At 37.5% G+C, this 19,711-nt stretch overlaps 1 protein-coding gene across 1 annotated transcript in view; it reads left to right on the top strand.

Annotated features, from left to right (window-relative positions):
* The window catches only part of DNAJC1 (DnaJ heat shock protein family (Hsp40) member C1), a 228,442-nt gene that overhangs the window by 184,875 nt on the left and 23,856 nt on the right, over positions 1-19,711 (top strand). The window contains exon 9 of the mRNA XM_044228968.1: positions 11,541-11,660. Within this exon, the coding sequence (XP_044084903.1) occupies positions 11,541-11,660 (120 nt within the window). The remainder of the gene's footprint in view (positions 1-11,540; positions 11,661-19,711) is intronic.

Raw genomic sequence — 19,711 nt, 5'->3', positions numbered from 1 at the left:
GTTATAGAGGGCACGGCTTGCATGGAGCACTGGGTGTGGTGAAAAAATAATGAATACTGTTTTTCTGAAAATAAATAAATTGGAAAAAAAAATAGCCTGAAGAACACCAATCTAAGATTTCAATTATGCAGACCTTCAGTAACTACTCCCTCAGCCTTTCTCAGGCAGGGTTTAACGAGAGAATTCTGCCCTATTGCTCATGCATTTAGTATATGAAATGAACTAACTTCTCTCCTATGCTAGTTATGTACCATCCTTGGGAGAATTTTTAAAGGGTCATTTCAATAGTTTTCTGTATCTTATCGTTCAGGCAAGGAACCCCAGTTGAGAAAGAGTACCCTCACATAGTAATTCAAAAACACTGCTTTCCTAGGAAAATTACAGAGATTAGTACTACCATTAGAGACTTTAAAAAGTATTACTCACGGGGGCCTGGGTGGCTCAGTGGGTTAAAACCTCTGCCTTCGGCTCAGGTCATGATCTCAGGGTCCTGGGATCGAGCCCCGCGTCGGGCTCTCTGCTCAGTGGGGAGCCTGCTTCCTCCTCTCTCTCTGCCTGCCTCTCTGCCTACTTGTGATCTGTCTGTCAAATAAATAAATAAAATCTTTAAAAAAAAAAAAAAGTATTACTCACATAGCACAAATTTAATTAGAAACTGAAGCCAGGGGGCACCTGGGTGGCTCAATGGACAAAGCGTCTGAGTCTTAGTTTCTGCTCAGGTCATGATCTTGGGGCTGTGGAATGAAGCTCCGCATCCGGCTCCATGTTCTGCTCAGAGTCTGCTTGAAATTCTTTCTCTCTTCCTCTGTCCTTCTCCCTCTCCTTACCCCTCCCCGCTCAAGAATGCATGTTTTCTCTAAGATAGATAAACAGACTGACAGAATCTTTAAAAAAAGAAAGAAAAAGAAATTGATGCCAGTCCCAGCTGTGGTTCTGGATGTGGTCATCTTGGACCAACTTTGTCCCTCTACCTGGAATGAATCCAGACCACTATCTTATACCACTTACACTTAAAAATTAAAATGGATTAAAGACTTGAATCTAGAGTTCCAAAGGGGAGTGGAAAGAGGACCCCAGAGAGCCCCAAGCAGCTTCACTGCCTCCAGTGGCCTCCTTCACACCTTGGAAGGAGCTACAGCTGGCCCCAGTCACCATCACTGCAACCACGAGCAGCCAACCGCCACCCCCACCCTCAGCGTCACAGACCCCAAGCCCCACACCACTGCAGTGGCTTCACATTGCTGGCGCCAGCCAGCAGGGACGAGATCATCGCAAGGAGGGTTGTGGGAACAGTAAATGGTTCAATGTAAGAAACCGGTATGATTTCATCAACAGGAATGACACCAAGGAAGATGTGTTAGTGTGTCAGACTACCATAAAGAATAACCCCGGAAGTACCTTCACAATGTAGGGAATGGAGAGACCGTGGAGGTTGATGAATGAGAAAAGGTTTCAGAGGCATAAATGTGACAGGGCCTGGTGGATCTCCAGTGTACAGCAGTGAATACGCAGCAGACTGTAACCATTATACATGCTACCCACATCACAGGGGTCCTCCACATCACAACTCCCAGCACAATTACCAGAATAGTGAGTGGGGAAAAGGACAGATCAGAGCCTGCTCCTGAAGGCCAGGCTTAACAGTGCTGCCCTCCCACAGGTGAGGGTTCCCCCCTTACTACATGCAGAGCCTCCATGGCCATGGACCACAGTCTTCCAACCCTCCTGTGCAGGGAGAGGTGATGGAAGGTGCTGACACCCATGTTCTCCATGCAGGAGAACAAGGTAGACCAGTGAGACAGAATATGCATCCGGATTATACACCACGATTCTGCACGGTCCTCCTCACCAAAGATAGCCTAGAGAGGAGAGCAATGAAAAAGCTAAGGAAATCAAGAAGATGAGATCCAAAGTCAGCAGCCACCTCAACATTCATACCATCACAGACACCCAGAAAACCCTAAACCACGAGATGGCAAAGAGACAAAAGCAGCAAGTCCACCAGCTGAGAATTCATCCACTTCCTAGGTTGAGCAGGGCAGCGCTGACTAAATGCCAGCTTACCATCTCTACACCATCATCCAGTTTAGTCCAACAAGAAGAAATGAATATGAAATTCTAGCAATATGAAATGAACAAAAGTTTGGACTTGATCTTAAGTTCTTGCTTTTTGCCCACTGATCAGATAAATAGAACTATCTGCATTATCTATGCAGCATGGGGTTTTTATTACTTTTACCTAAAGATGTCTCTTTTTAATAATGAAAAAGTCTTAAAAAAAACCCTGGTTTTTCTCAATACATCTTTAAAGATTTTTAAATTGTTTCATATCTGGGTCTAGTTGAAATTTTTAAGAATCTTATTTTTAATTTGTAATAAAGGTTTACAATTTGATTTTTAAAAAGTCAACAAATGGCAAGCACCAGTTAATAAAGGTCTTAGATAATTTAAAAAAAAAAAAAAAGAAAAGAAAGAAAAACTTGAACCTCAGACTTGAAGTCTTAAAAATCCTAGAAGGAAAAAAAAAAAAAAAAAGAAAGAAAAACAGTAATCTTCTTGACAAAGGTCCTGGCAGTGACTTTCTGGATCTGGCAACAAAAACAAAAATAAGTAGGAACTACATCAAACTACAAGCTTTCTGGACAGCAAAGGAAACCATCAACAAAATGAAAATGCAGTGCACTGACTGGGAGAAAATATTTGCAAATTCTATATCTAATAAGGGGTTACTATCCAAAGCATTAAAGAACTCAGTACAACTCAATAGCAGAAAAACAGTCTGATTAAAAAATGGACAGAGGACCTAAACAGATATTTTTCCAAAGAAGACATACAGATGGCCAACAGATACACGAAAAGATGCCCAAGATCCCTAATCATCAGGGAAATGCAAGTCAGAACCACAAAGAAATATCACCTCACACTTGTTAGAATGACTAGTATCAAAAGGACAAGAAAAAAAAAGTGTTGGGAAGGACTTGGAAGAATGGGAACCTTTGTGCACACTGTTGATGGGAAGGTAAATTGGTGCAGGCACTATGGAAAACAGTATGGAGATTCCTCAAGAAATTAAAAATAGAACTACCATATGATCCAGCAATTCCATATCTGGGTACTTATCTGAAGGAAACTGAAAATACTAACTCAAAAAGCTATATGCACCTCAATGTTTCCTGCTGCATTATTTACAGTAGCCAAGATATGGAAATAATCTTAAATGTTCATTGACAGATGAAAGGGGAAAATAATGTGCTGTGTATATGTATTATGTATGTAAATATATATAAAATATACATATGTATTTGTGTGTGTGTGTATACACACAATTATTCAACCATAAAAAAAAGAAGAAATTCTTGCCATTTGTGACAACATGGGTGGACCTTGAGGGCATTATGCTAAGTGAAATAAGTCAGAGTAAGGCAAATACCATATGATCTCATTTATACTGGAATCCAAAAACAAACGAACAAAAACCATGCTCATAGATACAGAAATCAGATTGGTAGTTGCCAGAAGGGGAGGGTAGGGAGTAGTTGAAATGGATGAAGGAGTTCAAAAGGTACAAACTTCTAGTTACGAAATAAGTCATGGGATATAATCTATAGCATGACAACTGTAGTTAATACTGTATTACATATTTGAAAGTTGCTAAGAGTAAATCTTAAAAGTTCTCATCAGATACCACCTCAAACCTGTCAGAATGGGTAAGATTAACATGAAAGCCAACAGGTATTAGCGAGGATGTGGACAAAGGGGAGCCCTCTTGCACTGTTGGTGAGAATGGGAACTGGTTGCTGCCACTCTGGAAAACAGTGTGGAGATTCCTCAAAAAGTTAAAAATAGAGCTAGCCTACAATCTGGCAATTTTACTCACTATTAGATATTTACCCAAAGGATACAAACATACTAATTTAAATGGGTACATGCACATCAGTGTTTATAGCAGCATTATCAACAATAGCCAAACTTTGGAGAGAGCCCCAATGTCCGTAAGAAGATGTAGTATGGGGATGTTTTGGTGGCTCAGTTGGTTGAGCATCTGCCTTCTGCTGGGTTCATGATCCCAGGGTCCTGGGATCGAGTCCTGCATCAGGCTCCTTGCTCAGCAGGGAGCCTGCTTCTCCCTCTGCCTACTGCTCCCCCTGCTTGTGCTCACTCTGACAAATAAATAAAATCTTTAAAAAAGAAAAAAAAGCAGGGGAAAAAAAAATAAGATGTGGTATATTGGGGCATCTCGGTGGTTCAATTGGTTAAGCATCCGTCTTCAGCTCAGGTGATGATTCCAAGGTCCTGGGATGGAGCCCTGAGTTGGGCTCCCTGCTCAGCAGGGAGTCTGCTTCTCCCTCTCCCACTGTACTCTATCGCTCAGTCTCTCTTAAAATAAATACAATCTTTTAAGAAATTTCTTTAGGGACACCTTGGTGGCTCAGTTGGTCAAGCGGCTTCCTTCAGCTCAGGTCATGATCCCAGCATCCTGGGACTGAGTCCCACATCGGGCTCCTTGCTCAGCAGGGAGCCTGCTTCTCCGTCTGCCTGCCACTCTGTCTGCCTGTGCTCACTCTCTCTGACAAATAAACAAATAAAATCTTTTAAAAAATAAATAAATAATTTCTTTAAAAAGGGTGTGTGTGTGTGTGTATGTACATATACACACACAATGGCATTTTACTCAGCCATCAAAAAGAATGAAATCTTAACCATTTGCAAGGAAGTGCATGGAGCTAGCGTATATTATGCTAAGTGAAATAAGTCAGAGAAAGACAAATATCAAATGATTTCACTTATACATGGAATTTAAGAAGCAAAACAGATGACCATGTGGGAGGGGAAAAAAGGGAAACAAACCCTAAGAGACCCTTAAGGATGGAAAACAAACTGAGGGGTGATGGAGGGAGGTGAGTGGGGGATGGGCTAGATGGGGGATGAGTATTAAAGCAGGCACTTGTTGTCATGAGCATTGGGTGTTGCATGTAAGTGATGAATCACTGAATTCTACTCCTGAAATCAATGTTGCACAGCATGTTAACTAAATAGAATTTAAATAATTTTCTTAAAGTTCTCATCACAAGAAAACAAAATTCTATCACTATAAATGGTGACATGTTAACATGTTATCATCTCTTAATACAGTTGACTCTTGAACAACATGGGGGTTGGGATACCAGTCCACCTGCACATATTGTGCTCAGTTGAAAACCTTGTATCTTTTGACTCCCCCAAAATTACTAATAGCCTATGATTGCCCAGAATCTCCACACTGTTTTCCAGAGTGGCAGCAACCAGTTCCCAGCCTGATAATATAAGTCAATTAACACATATTTTAGGGGTGCCTGAGTGGCTCAGTAAGTTGGGTGTCCACCTTCAACTCAGGTCATGGTTCTAGGGTCCGGGGATTGAGCCCCACGTTGGGCTCTTTGCTCAGCAGGGAGCCTGCTTCTCCTTCTCCCTGCCACTCCCCTTGCTTATGCTCTTTCTTGCTGTCAATAAATAAATTTTAGGGGCACCTGGGTGGCTCAGTGGGTTAAGCCTCTACCTTCGGCTCAGGTCATGATCTCAGGGTCCTGGGATCCTGGCTCTCTGCTGGGTGGGGAGCCTGCTTCCTCCCCTCTCTGCCTGCCTCTCTGCCTATTTCTGATCTCTCTCTGTGTCAATAAGTAAAATCTTTTAAAAAATAAAATAAATTTTTAAAAGTTTTTTAAAAACACATATTTTGTATGTATTATATATTCTTACAATAAAGTAAGCTAGAAAACAAATGTTACTAAAATCATTTACAGTGCTGTATTTACTAAAAAAAAAAAAAAAAGAAAAGAAAAGAAAACCTGTGTGTAGGTGGACCCATGCAGTTCAAACCCATGTTGTTCAAGCAAGGGTCAACTATATATATAAATATCAAATCATTGTGTTGTACATCTAAAACTATTGTAATGTGTGTAATGTAATGTTGTGTGTAATTATACTTCAATTAAAAAAAAATCCCTCCAGGGACACCTGGGTGGCTCAGACACCTGACATCTGCCTGTGGCTCAGGTCATGATCTCAGGATTGTGGGATCAAATCCCCACATCGGGGGTGCCTGGGTGGCTCAGTTGGTTAAGTGACTGCCTTCAGCTCAGGTCCTGATCCTGGAGTCCCGGTATCAAGTCCTTCATGGGGACCCTGCTCAGCAGGGTCCCTGCTTTTCCCTCTGATCCACACCCCTCTCATGCTAAGTAAATAAATAAAATATTAAAAAAAAAAAAAAATCCCCACATTGGACTCCCTGCTCAGTGGGGAATCTGCTTGAGTTTCTCTCCCTCTGATTCTCTCTTTCCCCTGCCCATGCCATGCTTGTGCTCACTCTCTCTCTAATACATAAATCTTAAAAAATAAAATAAAATAAAATCCCTCCAGTAGCTTTTTCTGTCATGCAGAATAAAGGGGCCAGCATCCTTGCAGTGGCCTCGAAGTCCTTATGTGATTTGACCTTCTTACCTTTCTGGCCACATCTCCTCTCCCTGCCCCACTTTGCTGAAGCCACCCTGGTCATCCCATTATGGCTCAAACATCCTAGACATCTTCCACCTGAAGCCTATTACAATTTTCTCTTTCCTATCTCAGAGTAATTCTGCTGTATTGTATTTTACTGTGTATCAAATCACCACAACACTTAGTGACATAAAATATTTTTTAAAAGACTGGATCAAACATACCTATGTCCGTTTCTCCAGGGGGATTTATTTACTGTTGCTCCCTAGAGAGGAAGTAAAGAGGAATTTGAACTACATGCATTGTCTTGACCAAAGTTTCTAAGCTATCTTTAGTAAAGAACCAGATTTAAAATATTTTTAGTTTTGGGGAGGGGGGTTAAAGAGCATACGAGTTGGGAGGAGGGGCAGAGGAAGGGGGGAAAAAAATCTCAAGCAGACTCCCCACTGAGCATGGAGCCCAATGTGGGGCTCGATCTCCCAACCCATGAGATCATGACCTAAGCCAAAATCAAGAGTCAGTCACCCAACCCACTGAGCCACCCAGGCACCCAGTTTAGAACATTTTCATTTCCATCTGTTGCTGACCAATCTGTAGTCCTATTGTGCCAAAGAAGAATGCAGCTCACACTTAATGTGACCCGCCATGGTAGTTTGACATTTTACTGGCTTATATTCTGTTTGAAAGAGTTTTCTCTGATTGACTTATTTCACTCAGCATACCTCTAGTTCCATAATCCCTCTAGTTCCACCCACATCGTTGAAAAAAAAGAAAGAAAGAAAGAAATTTCATTTCTTTTGTTGGCTGCATAGTATTCCATTACAATTATCATACGATCTCCCTGATATGAGGAATTTGAGAGGCAGAGTTGGGGGGGGTTGGGGGGATAGGGAAGGAAAAAATGAAACAAGATGGGATCGGGAGGGAGATAAACCCTAAGAGATTCTTAATCTCACAAAACAAACTGAGGTTGCGGAGGGTAGGGAAGTGTGGAGAGGGTGGTTGCGTTATGGACATTGGGGAGGGTATGTGCTATGGTGAGTGCTGTGAAGTGTGTAAACCTGGCAATTCACAGACCTGTACCCCTGGAGCAAATAATACATTTTATGTTAATAAAAAAAAGAAGAAGAAGAAGAAGCATTTTTGGTTGTTATGGCAGTTTTAATTTTCTGGCTCTAACCCTTACTTCAAGTTTATGGATTTACTTTGTCACAGATGGGTAACAAACTGTTGGCAGATTGGCACCAGCCCACGGCCACACTTTAGGGTAACTGGTCCAAAGGTAGACCTCTCTTTTGGGGAAGATAGCTAACTCATAGATGAGGAGACATTTCTGGGCACAACATGAAGTGATTGCTGCTGAAGGGTCACAACCTTGGAACAACAGTTTGGGGGAAGTTACAAGAAATTCTTTAAAGAAGAGCTTCTCTTCTTAAGAGTGAAAAGACATTTGAAGTGATTTTTTTAAATTATTTTGTTTGGTTGTCTTTACATACAATTTATGCATATAAATAGTCAAGGGTACTTAACTGCTCAGTTTTTAAATTGGAAAGGAAAACTGTAGAGGTGAACATCAAATATGCATCCTGAAACACAAAGTCACTATAGAGCATGGATTTGGAAGGTAGCAGATTATTAGATATACCATTCGCATTATTCGGTATCCATTATCTGATATATCTGATATATCTGATACTTTAAGTGGTGATACTCTTTTGCAAGGACATTATTTCTTAAATAAATGTCTAAGAATTTGAGTTGAGCTGAATCTACTAAACATTGTTGAATCCAAAATTATAACTTTTGTAATTATATAAAATAATAATCATCAGTAGGTCATTTCAATAGAAATATTCATTAGGGAGTTTCAATATCTATCAGATAGAAATGGACCTTTTCTCATTAAAGAAAATATAAATAAATACATATAAAATTTCTTCTAAACTGGCCATAAGTTTTCAGTACCTAATAAATTGCATGATACTTAGTAATTAACATTTTGTGGTCTACAGCTGTGAGGGGGAAGGTATGTATAGATTACTCAAAAAATAGAGTGTGCTTTCCCATACAGCTTCCAACTCCTCTCCCCCAAGAATAGTGAGGATTTTCAAAGACATCAAATCTTTGAACCTATGTGGTTTTATGATAAAAATCTATCCCAAAGGGATATTATTTGGGAATACAATTTAAATTTTCATATCAGCTCTTACTTTAGTAGATATATTTTGAGGTCATTACATAAAAATATTGAATAATTTGAAAACTTACTTATTTTTTATTCAGTATGGAGATTTATTCCCAGAGCGGGGCTTTTCTGATGCAAAATTGGAATGCTTGTGTAGTCACAACAGCTGTCCCCACACCATGTGGTGTCTTCCATTACTTTACTGTAGAGATGAATTTTTGGCCCAGTGTCTCAGTAATATTGGACACACATGGTTTTAAGTGGCAAAGCAGTATGCTTATGCATTCCTTTGACTTTCACAGCTACAGTTGGCTCCAGATTAGAACAAGGAGAACACATTCACACCATGGCCACCGTCGTGGCTGCTGCAGTAGCTGGGTCACAGTAGGCTCTGTTGCTTCTAAAGACACAACTAACTATTGCTGAGGAATTACACATTCACCAAAGTGCCTTACAGCTGTAGGAGAGAGAATAATGAATTGCTAAAAGGATTCTTTCAAAGATTTCAGATTATGGGCCTAGTTATTATCGATCCAGGTTTTTTTTTAATATTAATAATGAAAAGCACAGCCATGAAATAACTATGAAACTAAAAGGAAAGATTGTCATAGCAATAGATGATTTTTTAGAATGTCAGTCCAGATACTTAAAAATTTTCCTTCCCAGAAAAAAAGTGGCACTGTACTTTAAGATTCATTAACAAAGAATTAAAATCTGATTGATTTTTAATGTCCATTATTCATGTCTGCAGCGTATTTGGAAAGCCAGTGGATTAAAAATAGGAATTATTGTAAAGAATTAGTTTACTATGTGACACAATGGCTACAGTATTGATATTTTAGACAACTTTTTGCTTAAAAAGTTTGTATGATTAATACAGAGGTAAGATGACTTGATTTAATGTGAATTTGCATTGTTACACAATATAGTTTGGATACTGTATCTCTGTGCAATGTCAACCTCATGATTCCTGGTATGACTTTTACCATAAACTTAAATTCTTATTAACTCTTTGAGCATTTCTTAAGTCAGTTGGTGTAATATTAAAGTTTCAGCTTTTTTAGGAATGAAAATATTTCCTTGGAAATCCACTCATGTCCAACTAATGTCCATATAATATTTTCCCCCTAAATAAAGTTAAAACAAACAAGCAAAAAGAAAAAACCTTCAGTGTAAATTTTCAGATTATTGGATATGGAGCATTAGACTTCTGATATTCATTAAATATCAAAGAAATTCTGACCATACCCTATGGAGACTACCTTTTTATAGAACTGAATTTATGCATGTATGGTACCGGCTGTACTGATGAATATGTTTGAGGCTTTCAGCTTTTAGTGGATACAAAATAGAATGATTGATAAAATCCTCCCTACTATTGGCTATTATTTACTGACTCTTAAGTGGCAGGTTGTATTTATGCCAATTTATCTGCTTCAGGGAACATTCTTGATAGCAGAACAAAGTGAATAAAAGTAGTTTGCTTTGCAAATGAATGCAAATGGGAGAGCCTTTCGGAAAGCCCTTTAACAGGGGCAGTGCACTTTGATTATGAGTGAAGCTGCCATTTGGACATGGTGAAAAGAGCACGCTTGAACCATTGATTGGGGGAGACAGTAAAAAGTCAGGAAGGGCCCCGTTAAGCTTGCAGTGAGGCAGGCGGATGTCAGTGTGGTTAGAGCACAGTGGGAGAATGACAGGGAGGATTAGTGTCAGGGAGAAGCTTTGCTGTAGCTGTGGAGATAGTCCCTGGGGTCACTCACCTCTGACTGTTGTTCTGTGCTGATGGTTCTGTAATGCAAACAGCCTGATGTATGCCTGTTCATTATCGGAAATGGTGATTAGAAAAGGTATTTGTCTCAAAGGTTTCCTTCTTTCTTTTTTTCTTTTTTAATTAAAGAAAATAAGGTGGGCTTCCTCCATTTCTCTGCTGACTCCTGGAGTAGTATTGTTTAATACCACAGTGGTTGCCGCCTCTGGTAGGGAGTAGTTTAGTGCTACAATCTAATGTAAAGTTATTGTAACATGGTTATTTGTTATTAAATAATGGGAGGGTGTTGTTTTGGGGGGGGAGTTGTTTGCTCAGCTTTGGGTTTGACCAAGTAGTACTGAATAAAATGCAGAGAATATGCTTGCTCTTAGAATTTTTGCTTTTGCAAAAAAGATTTTATAATCTTGAAGGTATTTTTTTTTTCATTCAGTTTCACAATTAGATCAATTTTTAGGGGCTGTTTACCTTCTCAAAAATGAAGTGTTGCTTTGCATGGACTTGATATTTTAAGTCTCGGTTGTAGGTACTTCTAATTTTCCGTTCTAAGTTTTATAAAGTGCTAACATTTGATAAGTTAAACCTCTTGAAAATACACGATTTTTAGAGTTAAGTCTTATTACAGAATGAACAAAAAGTATCTCTGTTTCAGTTCTGATTCTAAAGCAGTACATTTACTTGTTTACATTTTCATTTTTACTTGTAAGGTGTTTTGTTTACTTTAGGTATAATTTCTCTTAAAACTTTGGAGACCTTTTATAGTAACCTTGTAGGAGGCATCTGTGGAGCAGGGTGACGACACACAATGCATTTCATAGGCTTTGAGAGTGGTTCCTCACTTAATGCAAAACTGAACTCCTTTTTTTTTTTTGGTCTTCAAAAGCCTGGTCTCACAATATTTCTGCTTTCTTATTTGGTATACATAGGAAAATTTAAAAGGCTGCTGGAGCTTTGCATTCTTATGTTAAATATGCAGCTCAAAGCTTTAGCTAAACTATTGGATACATGTTAATAGTATTGGTTTTGTAGAAAGCAAATTGCCCAGTTTGTTTCACAGGCTTATTAAATGTTACAGCGAACATTCTCTAAAATTACTTTTTTCTGTAATTTTTGCAGGCACCTGAATGGACAGAAGAGGACCTCAGCCAGCTGACAAGAAGTATGGTTAAGTTCCCAGGAGGGACCCCAGGTCGATGGGAAAAGATTGCCCACGAATTGGGTCGATCGGTGACAGATGTGAGTTTACTCAGATTTGCATTGTATGGAGAGTGACAAACCAGAACAAGCCAACTATGTAGAAGACAGACATAGATGCATCCGACATTCTCTTTGGAGAAAGGCTACAATTCTTTTAGGACCTGGAAGTGAACCATTAATGAAATAAGCAAGAAGCAGATGTCAGCCAGTCCCTTGGTCCACAATTAACAGCTGTGTGAGGAATTCTAGTGTTGAGACTTAAGCTACAGTAACCTAATCACAGAAAACAGCGCTGGTTTTTGTGTTTAAAGTGACCCCTTTATCTGTGGAGAAAATAGTTCTTAGACTGATCAGAATTAGAGAAGTTATATTTCAGCTGGATCTTTTTAACGCTGAAGTACAGATTGCTATAGGTATTTAATCAGGTGGTTTGCATTAATTAAATCAGCGGGGTTCTTACATATATCTTTTTATTTCAAGAATGGTAGCTACCATCCATTTTGACAAGTTGTTTAACCAAAAAAAGTAATATATGTGAATGATATATATCGATATATAATATATATTAAAAAAATAAAAATATATATAATAAAAATGTATAATTTTTATTATATATATCTGTGTGAATGAATATATATATGTTGAATATAATGAATATATATAGATACACATATATGTATATATATAACTGGCTATATCTAACATTTAAAAGACTATTTACCTGAAAAGTTTTTGATTTCACACTTTATTCAGGAAATTTAAGGCAGAGGACCTTATAAAAGCATCTACCACAGTATCTGACATGTTCTAAATAGTAAATGTTTACTTGAAATTCAAAGAAATCTTTATTTTTATCAATATGAGCCTTATTTTCATAATTGATAGTAAATATTCTTTACTAAATACGTCAGTTCTTTACTGAATTTACTTTAAGTAAATCCTGTACACCTAAAATATTTCAGGGATTACTGAAAGCAAAAGATTCAAATGACCTCTTCAATTCTGTTAGTATACCCTTGAGTCGTTTTTGATAATGAACAATTTTAAAACCCTACGAAATGACTAGCTCAACCACCCCAACAAAAACATCCAGCTTGTTACATAAATGCTAGGTTTTTTTCATAATAAACTTCCATTTTAATTTATAAGCAAACTTACAAAATATTACTGTCAATTTTTTTTCGGATAGGAACTGCTTTGAGAATTTTAAATAATAGAGATGTTTTTACTATCAAATAGGTCTTTTAAAGATCACATTTAAAAGACTACTTTCTGAATTTTTATATGATTTTTGCATCATTTTGGCTTCAGAGTTGAAGTCTCATGTGAAAAAAAGCTTTGTATCTTCTAACTTTCTTTTTTTTTTTTTTTTTTTTTTTTTGCTGTTTCATGAGGAGATCCATTATTTAGATGACTGGAGACAAACCATAAGGATACCTTTTCTTCTGCTAAGAATGTTACTGGGATGTGCATTTTATAACCTTGTTTTTAGGTTGCTCATAAAAGATAAATTAATAATGCCTTATCCTTAAATATCTGACCAAATTATGGATATTCCATGGTTATTGATTTTTTAAGTACTATGACCCTCTAACTATACTACTGTTACTATATGATTAACAAAAATTACTGAAATAATTTTTAGAAAGTCATAAAACGAACTGGTTTAAAGGGCCCTAAAACTTTTAGTTTTACTGGGAAAAAATAGTTCATTTAGTGTCTCCTTTGAAGGCAGCACTGCCTTTAACTTTTTTTTTTAATTCTTATTTTATGTATTTATTTGACAGAGAGATACACAGTGAGAGAGGGAACACAAGCAGTGGGAGTGGGAGAGGGAGAGGGAAAAGCAGGCCTCCCACTGAGCAGAGAGCCCAATGTGGGGCTCAATCCCAGGACCCTGAGATCATGATCTGAGCTGAAGGCAGACGATCAATGACCGAGCCACCCAGGCACCCCTGCCTTTAACTTTTTAAATAACATTTCTATGAGACCTCATAGTTAATAATGTCAAAGACAGAAAACAGAATAGAAGCAATATTTTAAATTAAGTTGTTAAAATCTGGTAAATTTTTATCTGTATTTTTAAGAAGAGAGATGAAAATTTCTATGCCAAGTATAGACATGGTGTAACCAACACAGCCTTGAGAATGGCTAGTTAGTATCATAGATCTAGAAAACCTATATATTGTTCAGTAGTCTTAGTGCAGTCTTGGTATAGGCAAAGATATCTTTTCAAATTTTGCAAATGCATCCCGTATGTTTCAGTTGTTTTTCTTCTAGACTTAGCCAAAGGAAACTGAATCCATGTCTGCAATAGATATATTTTCTTCTTACCATGGAAGTAGCAAACATGACTTTTGTGGATTTTTTTTCTCCCAAATATTCTATTTTCATAATAAGATACCTAAAATACCTTGAACCTAAACTTCTTTGGCACCAAGAAATGCACTTGTGACTTTTCTTCTATGTACAGCATGTACACTGTATTTTCATTCTGTCGGCATCACATCCTAGCTGGACTACACATTTCATTTCAGTAACCCCACACACATGCGCAGGCACACACAAATCACTCTCCTCAAGAGAGCAGGTGTCTGTAGACTCAGGTAACACACAATGAAGTGAACACACATGAAGTACATCGAAGCAGCTGAAGTGGGTTCAGCTAATAAGTTCCTTTAGTTAAATGTTAAGATCACTTTAGATCACTTATACTTCTTTTTGGCTTATGGCATTAATGAGATTTGTTTTCATTAAGTATTTAATTATGGCGAAAAAACAAATTCAGTTTGCTGTCATCAGAACCTCTGCTTCCTGACCTAATCAGTACCAATTCTCCCTGGTCTGCACATCTGTTCCTTGAACCATTTTTTTGGTTTTTTTGGTTTGCTAACTTTCTAACTTCAGGTTTAGTTCTCTTTCCTTCAAGAAACAATTGGCCTTTTGCGGAGAGCAGCTAGAGTATGTCCCGTATTTGGGTTGACAGATTACAATGAAAAACCCATTTTATTCCTCATTTTAAAAAGGAGTTTTCAGTGTATTAATGGTCGCAATCAAAAAGTTGCTAAATTCTACTCTGGATAAAATACAAGCAATGTGATTGCCATTGTAAAAAATTCAAAGTATATTTTAACTCAGATATTTCAAAGCTACAAGACCTATTTTATTATAGAGTAAGTATTTTAAATATTAATATATGCCTTCCAGCAAATAATTTTGGTAACCACAAAGGACACTAAAATTGTAAAAACAACAAAGGAAACAAAAACTGGCATGGAAAACCAACTTTAACGTGATTATTAACTGCAGGTTTTCTAAATTAAAGTCAGGGAGCCTCAGATTTCTTGCTTGTGAAGTAAAATCATTCTCTTGCCTGAAAGGATGTAAACTGATGCTGCTTCTCTCTTGGTCACTAATCTCTCACATTCTGGTTGTGATAACTGACTGATTGGAGATTTTCTGCCTGCTTGGAAAAGGCCCAGCTAGGCAGCAAAACAAAAGACAGGTGAATAGATTTAAAAAGACTTTTATAATTAGCTTAGTGCCACAGTGAGAGGTAAAAGTTGTATAGTTAGATAAGCATCCCCATGTGCCAATGAAAAAGAGGAGGGAAAATCATAAAATTCCCAATTGTATTTTATATAACTATAGCTAGAGGGGAGAAACTCTGGGGGAATGTATATATTATGGTAGTTGTTCCAAAAATATGTAAATGGAGATTTTATTCAATAGCAGATAAGCTTTATGCTTTATCAGTGAATTAAATATACAGTAATTATTTTGGTGAGTATATTACTGCTATTAGTTTTATAGTTAGACTAGACCTACATGAGTTGTAAAGATAACAAGGACTGTCTCACTGTTCTCTAAGCCAGGATTCCTGCTATAGCACTTTTCTTGGTCTGAGCCTGACGTCATATCTGGTCCTTCCTCTCCTCCTCCACTTCCTCAACCTCAAGGTCTTTAAAGATATTTACATTTTAGAAAGGAATAGGTCCTTTATCCCATTCTTCTTGCTAGATGAGTCACTGGCTAATCTAATAACCAATTTTCAAAGTAATATTAATAAATGATTTTAAAAATGTGTTATCAAAATCTGTTTCTCTCTCCCTCCTTCTCTCTCTCCCCTGTATTTTAATAGGAGTCTTTGGGTTCTTATCCCAAGTATATGAATGATCAGAGTGAGAATTTCAGGCAACTTGATTGCCTCTTTAAAGGAAAGATGAGGCAGTATTAGCACTGTTTGGTATCCATCAGAGAAAAATTACATAATTAATTGCTTAATCTGTCTATTGACTTTGTTAGAATTTTGCTATGATCTGACTTCTGGGGCAAAGGTTTATAGATCTGAATTCCATATCATCATTTCTGTCTCCACATTGCAAAAATCAGGAGATCAAACCAACATTTTTAACTATTTTAAGTGATCATATTGATTATTCCATCATTCATTTTCATTGTATTTTATATTTTTCAAACCATTTAAATACACATTATTTTGCTCAATCTTCACAACAGCATGGTGAGACAGATAGGTAGCCATTTTACAGTTGAGTACACTGTTGCTGAGATGTTTATTCAGGGTGACACAACTACTAGCAGAGTTGGGATAATGCTAGTTATTTTGGTTCCTCATCTACTATGTTCCTATCACTACTTAATGCTGTTTTACTGCTGTGTGTATGAAAGACACTTTAAATGTGTCTAGAGACATTTTGTCGTTAGGCCTTTCTTGGTAAAACTATGTTCATAGAAAAAAGAAACTTTTAAAAATACACTCAAGTAAAAATTTGTTTCTCATCAGCCATAATAGAAAATTATTTCTATAAACATTTTGTCACATAGACAAAATGTGGACTCTTCCTCTGTAGGCATGTGTTATCAAAATCTGTTTTGATAATTTTAACAGTATTAATCAGTGCCCTGTCCTTCTCACTTCACTATGAAACAGGAGCTACTCTTCACAACAGTGAGAGCCGCTTCGTTTTTCTAAACACTTACAGAATATTTTATGTTGTCTTGATATAATTAAGGCGTGTCCTAAGGATTGTCATTTAAATTGCTTGCTTTTTTTTTTTTTTTAAAGATTTTATTTATTTATTTGACAGAGAGAGATCACAAGTAGGCAGAGAGGCAGGCAGAGAGAGAGGAGGAAGCAGGCTCCCTGCCAAGCAGAGAGCCTGATGCGGGACTCGATCCCAGGACCCTGAGATCATGACCTGAGCTGAAGGCAGCGGCTTAACCCACTGAGCCACCCAGGCGCCCAAATTGCTTCCTTTTTTTGCTATTTTACTGGATTATCTTTTTCTTTTCTTCATCCATCTTTCCACTTATTTGTTTTCTTAGCTTGTATTCCTAGAAGTAGAACTGCTTGGTTCAAGAATATGGATGTTTTTAGAACTTTTGATGGCTCTAAAATTGGCCCCCAAAGAGGTTATAACAATAAACAGTGCCATTAGTAGTATACAAGAGAGGTTACTTCCTCATAATCTCACAAACACTGAATGTTATTTTTGGGTTTTCATCATTTCCTGTCAAATAAGTGAAAAGTGCTATAGCACTGATTTTTGCAACTTGCCTCCTTACATTTTGGTCTTATTTCAAATAAGTTTGTGTTAATTCATTAGAATTTTAGGACAGACCTATCACCTGCAAATACTTTGCCACTTTATAGCTTTCCCTTTTTTTTTTTTTTCCAGTTTATTTTTAGTAATCTCTACCCCCAGCATGGGGCTCAAACTCACAACCCTGAGATCAAGAGTCACATGCTCTACCGACTGAGCCAGCTGCATGCCCCATATCTTATTATATTACCTAGCTATTCCAGAGGAATAGTATATTATAGTAATAGTGATTAGTGCAGACTTTTTTGTGCAACATTATAATAAGAAAACCTAATGTTTGGCCATTGATTTTATTTTTTTTTAAGATTTTATTTATTTATTTGACAGAGAGAGATCACAAGTAGGCAGAGAGGCAGGCAGAGGAGGAAGCAGGCTCCCTGCTGAGCAGAGAGTCCGATGCGGGACTCGATCCCAGGACCCTGAGATCATGACCTGAGCCGAAGGCAGCGGCTTAACCCACTGAGCCACCCAGGCGCCCTGGCCATTGATTTTAATATTAGTCATTGATATGAGACATAGATTACTATGCTACAGAAATTTACTTCAGCTTTTCCAACTCTGATTCATTACAGTTGTGCTCAGGGATAGATATGAAATTTTAACAGTGAGGTTTTTTTTTAACATATCAACATAATCGCACAATTTTTCTCATATGACCTAATACAGATGAATATATTATCAAGGCCTCTTCTTTGTGTTTTCAAGACAAAATTCACTTGGTCATATAATACTATTCTTTAATAAACAGCTGGATTTATTTACTTCAAATTCCTGATTTATATATAAGAATATTGTAGAATTTTTGGTGTTTTGTTAATAGGATATCTTTTGATAGGGTTATACCAACCTTCTAGAATTGTTTTATTATACCAGCCTTCTAGCATCTATAGAGTCAAGACAGTATTACATTCATAAAACAGAGGAAAAAGGAAAGGATGCTGTGAAAAAAGAATCTGAACAAAAATAAGTATCCAAATAAATGAAGTAGAATGGCTGAAAGTTATCAGGAAAACCTATGGAGCAAAATTTTGAAAAATGCTAAAGTATTATAGAAAAGATAAGAAACACAGGGAATCAGTCCAAGAGGTCCAAATCTGATTAAAATTTCCAGTGAGAAAGAAAGAGAGTAAACAGGTGTAAGAACATTATTCAATAAATAATATAAATGAAGCTTTCCAGGGATCAATTTGTAAAAGCCTGAGACCAATTTGTAAGAACCTCCTAAAGTCAAGTAGGATACATGGAAGTGATCCTGAAAAAAATTAAGAACACTGAGACTACACAGATGATCTTTAAGCCTTCTAGGGAGAAGAGACATCCCAAGAAGACCAATCAGAGTGACATCAGGTTGATTAGCAACACTAGGTTCAGGGAGACAAGGGACAAATGGCTTCACCATACTGAGGAAAAATGGTTCTGAATCTGGAACAACCCAAGTGTGATGGTAAATACATAAGGCAAGGATGCACAGTCTTTCTTACAAAGTTGCTAGAGACTGTACTCTAGCAAAACAAACAAACAAAACTGAATCAAATTTAAAAAGATAAAGACATGGAATCCAGTCTAATAAACAGAAATCCCAAGACCCCACAGTGATACCATAGGACGAAAGTACAATATATCCACGTTGAAGTAGGAGAATAAAGGATTGTGTTAGAACAACCCTTGAAGAAAGGGAGATTTTATAGACTATATAGTATGCCTGAAAAGTTGAAAAAATGGCAACGAGAAACTCTATAAACAATAGAAGAAAACCATACAAAAAAGGCATAGTCCAAATTTAAGTATGCTAGACAGTAGAATAATACAGCAAAATTATTGGACATTGAGAACATTCTCCTCTGAGGGCACAAGAAGTGTGTCCATGGCACAGCTTATTTCTACAGGAATAACATTTACCATATCATAATTTGTAAGATCTTACAAAATGGCTTTTCATATTTTAAACATCTTATGTTTTTTACAGATGGCTTTCCAATTTTTTAAATCAACAAATTGTAGAAGACTATGGCAAGTTGCCCAGCAGCAGTTTATCCAAGTCCCCCCAAAAGCTCTGCATGGCTAGGTTACTAATTTCTTTTCAGAGGAGCATAATTGAAATAATGTGTGTTCATAGGAGCTCTTATTCCATTTTCCCTTCCATGGAGCTGGAATTCCAAATTTGCCTGCAGCCAAGTTACAACCATGCAGGTAAAGTCAGTTCCCCTAAAGATGGTGGAGAAGCACACAGTGGAAAGAGGCTGACTATATGGAGTAAAAGAAAAATTGTAGATAGCAACAAGTTCTATAAAGAAAAATAAAGCAGGGGTGCCTGGGTGGTTCAGTGGGTTAAGCCTCTGCCTTCTGGCTCAGGTCATGATCTCAAGGTCCTAGGATCGAGCCCCACATCGGGCTCTCTGCTCAGTGGGGAGCCTGCTTCCCCCTCTCTCTCTGCCTGCCTCTCTGCCTACTTGTGATCTCTCTCTC

Source organism: Neovison vison, chromosome 12, assembly GCF_020171115.1.
Source record: "Neovison vison isolate M4711 chromosome 12, ASM_NN_V1, whole genome shotgun sequence".
NCBI lineage: Eukaryota > Metazoa > Chordata > Mammalia > Carnivora > Mustelidae > Neogale > Neogale vison.
This window is presented reverse-complemented; position numbering and strand designations above follow the sequence as displayed.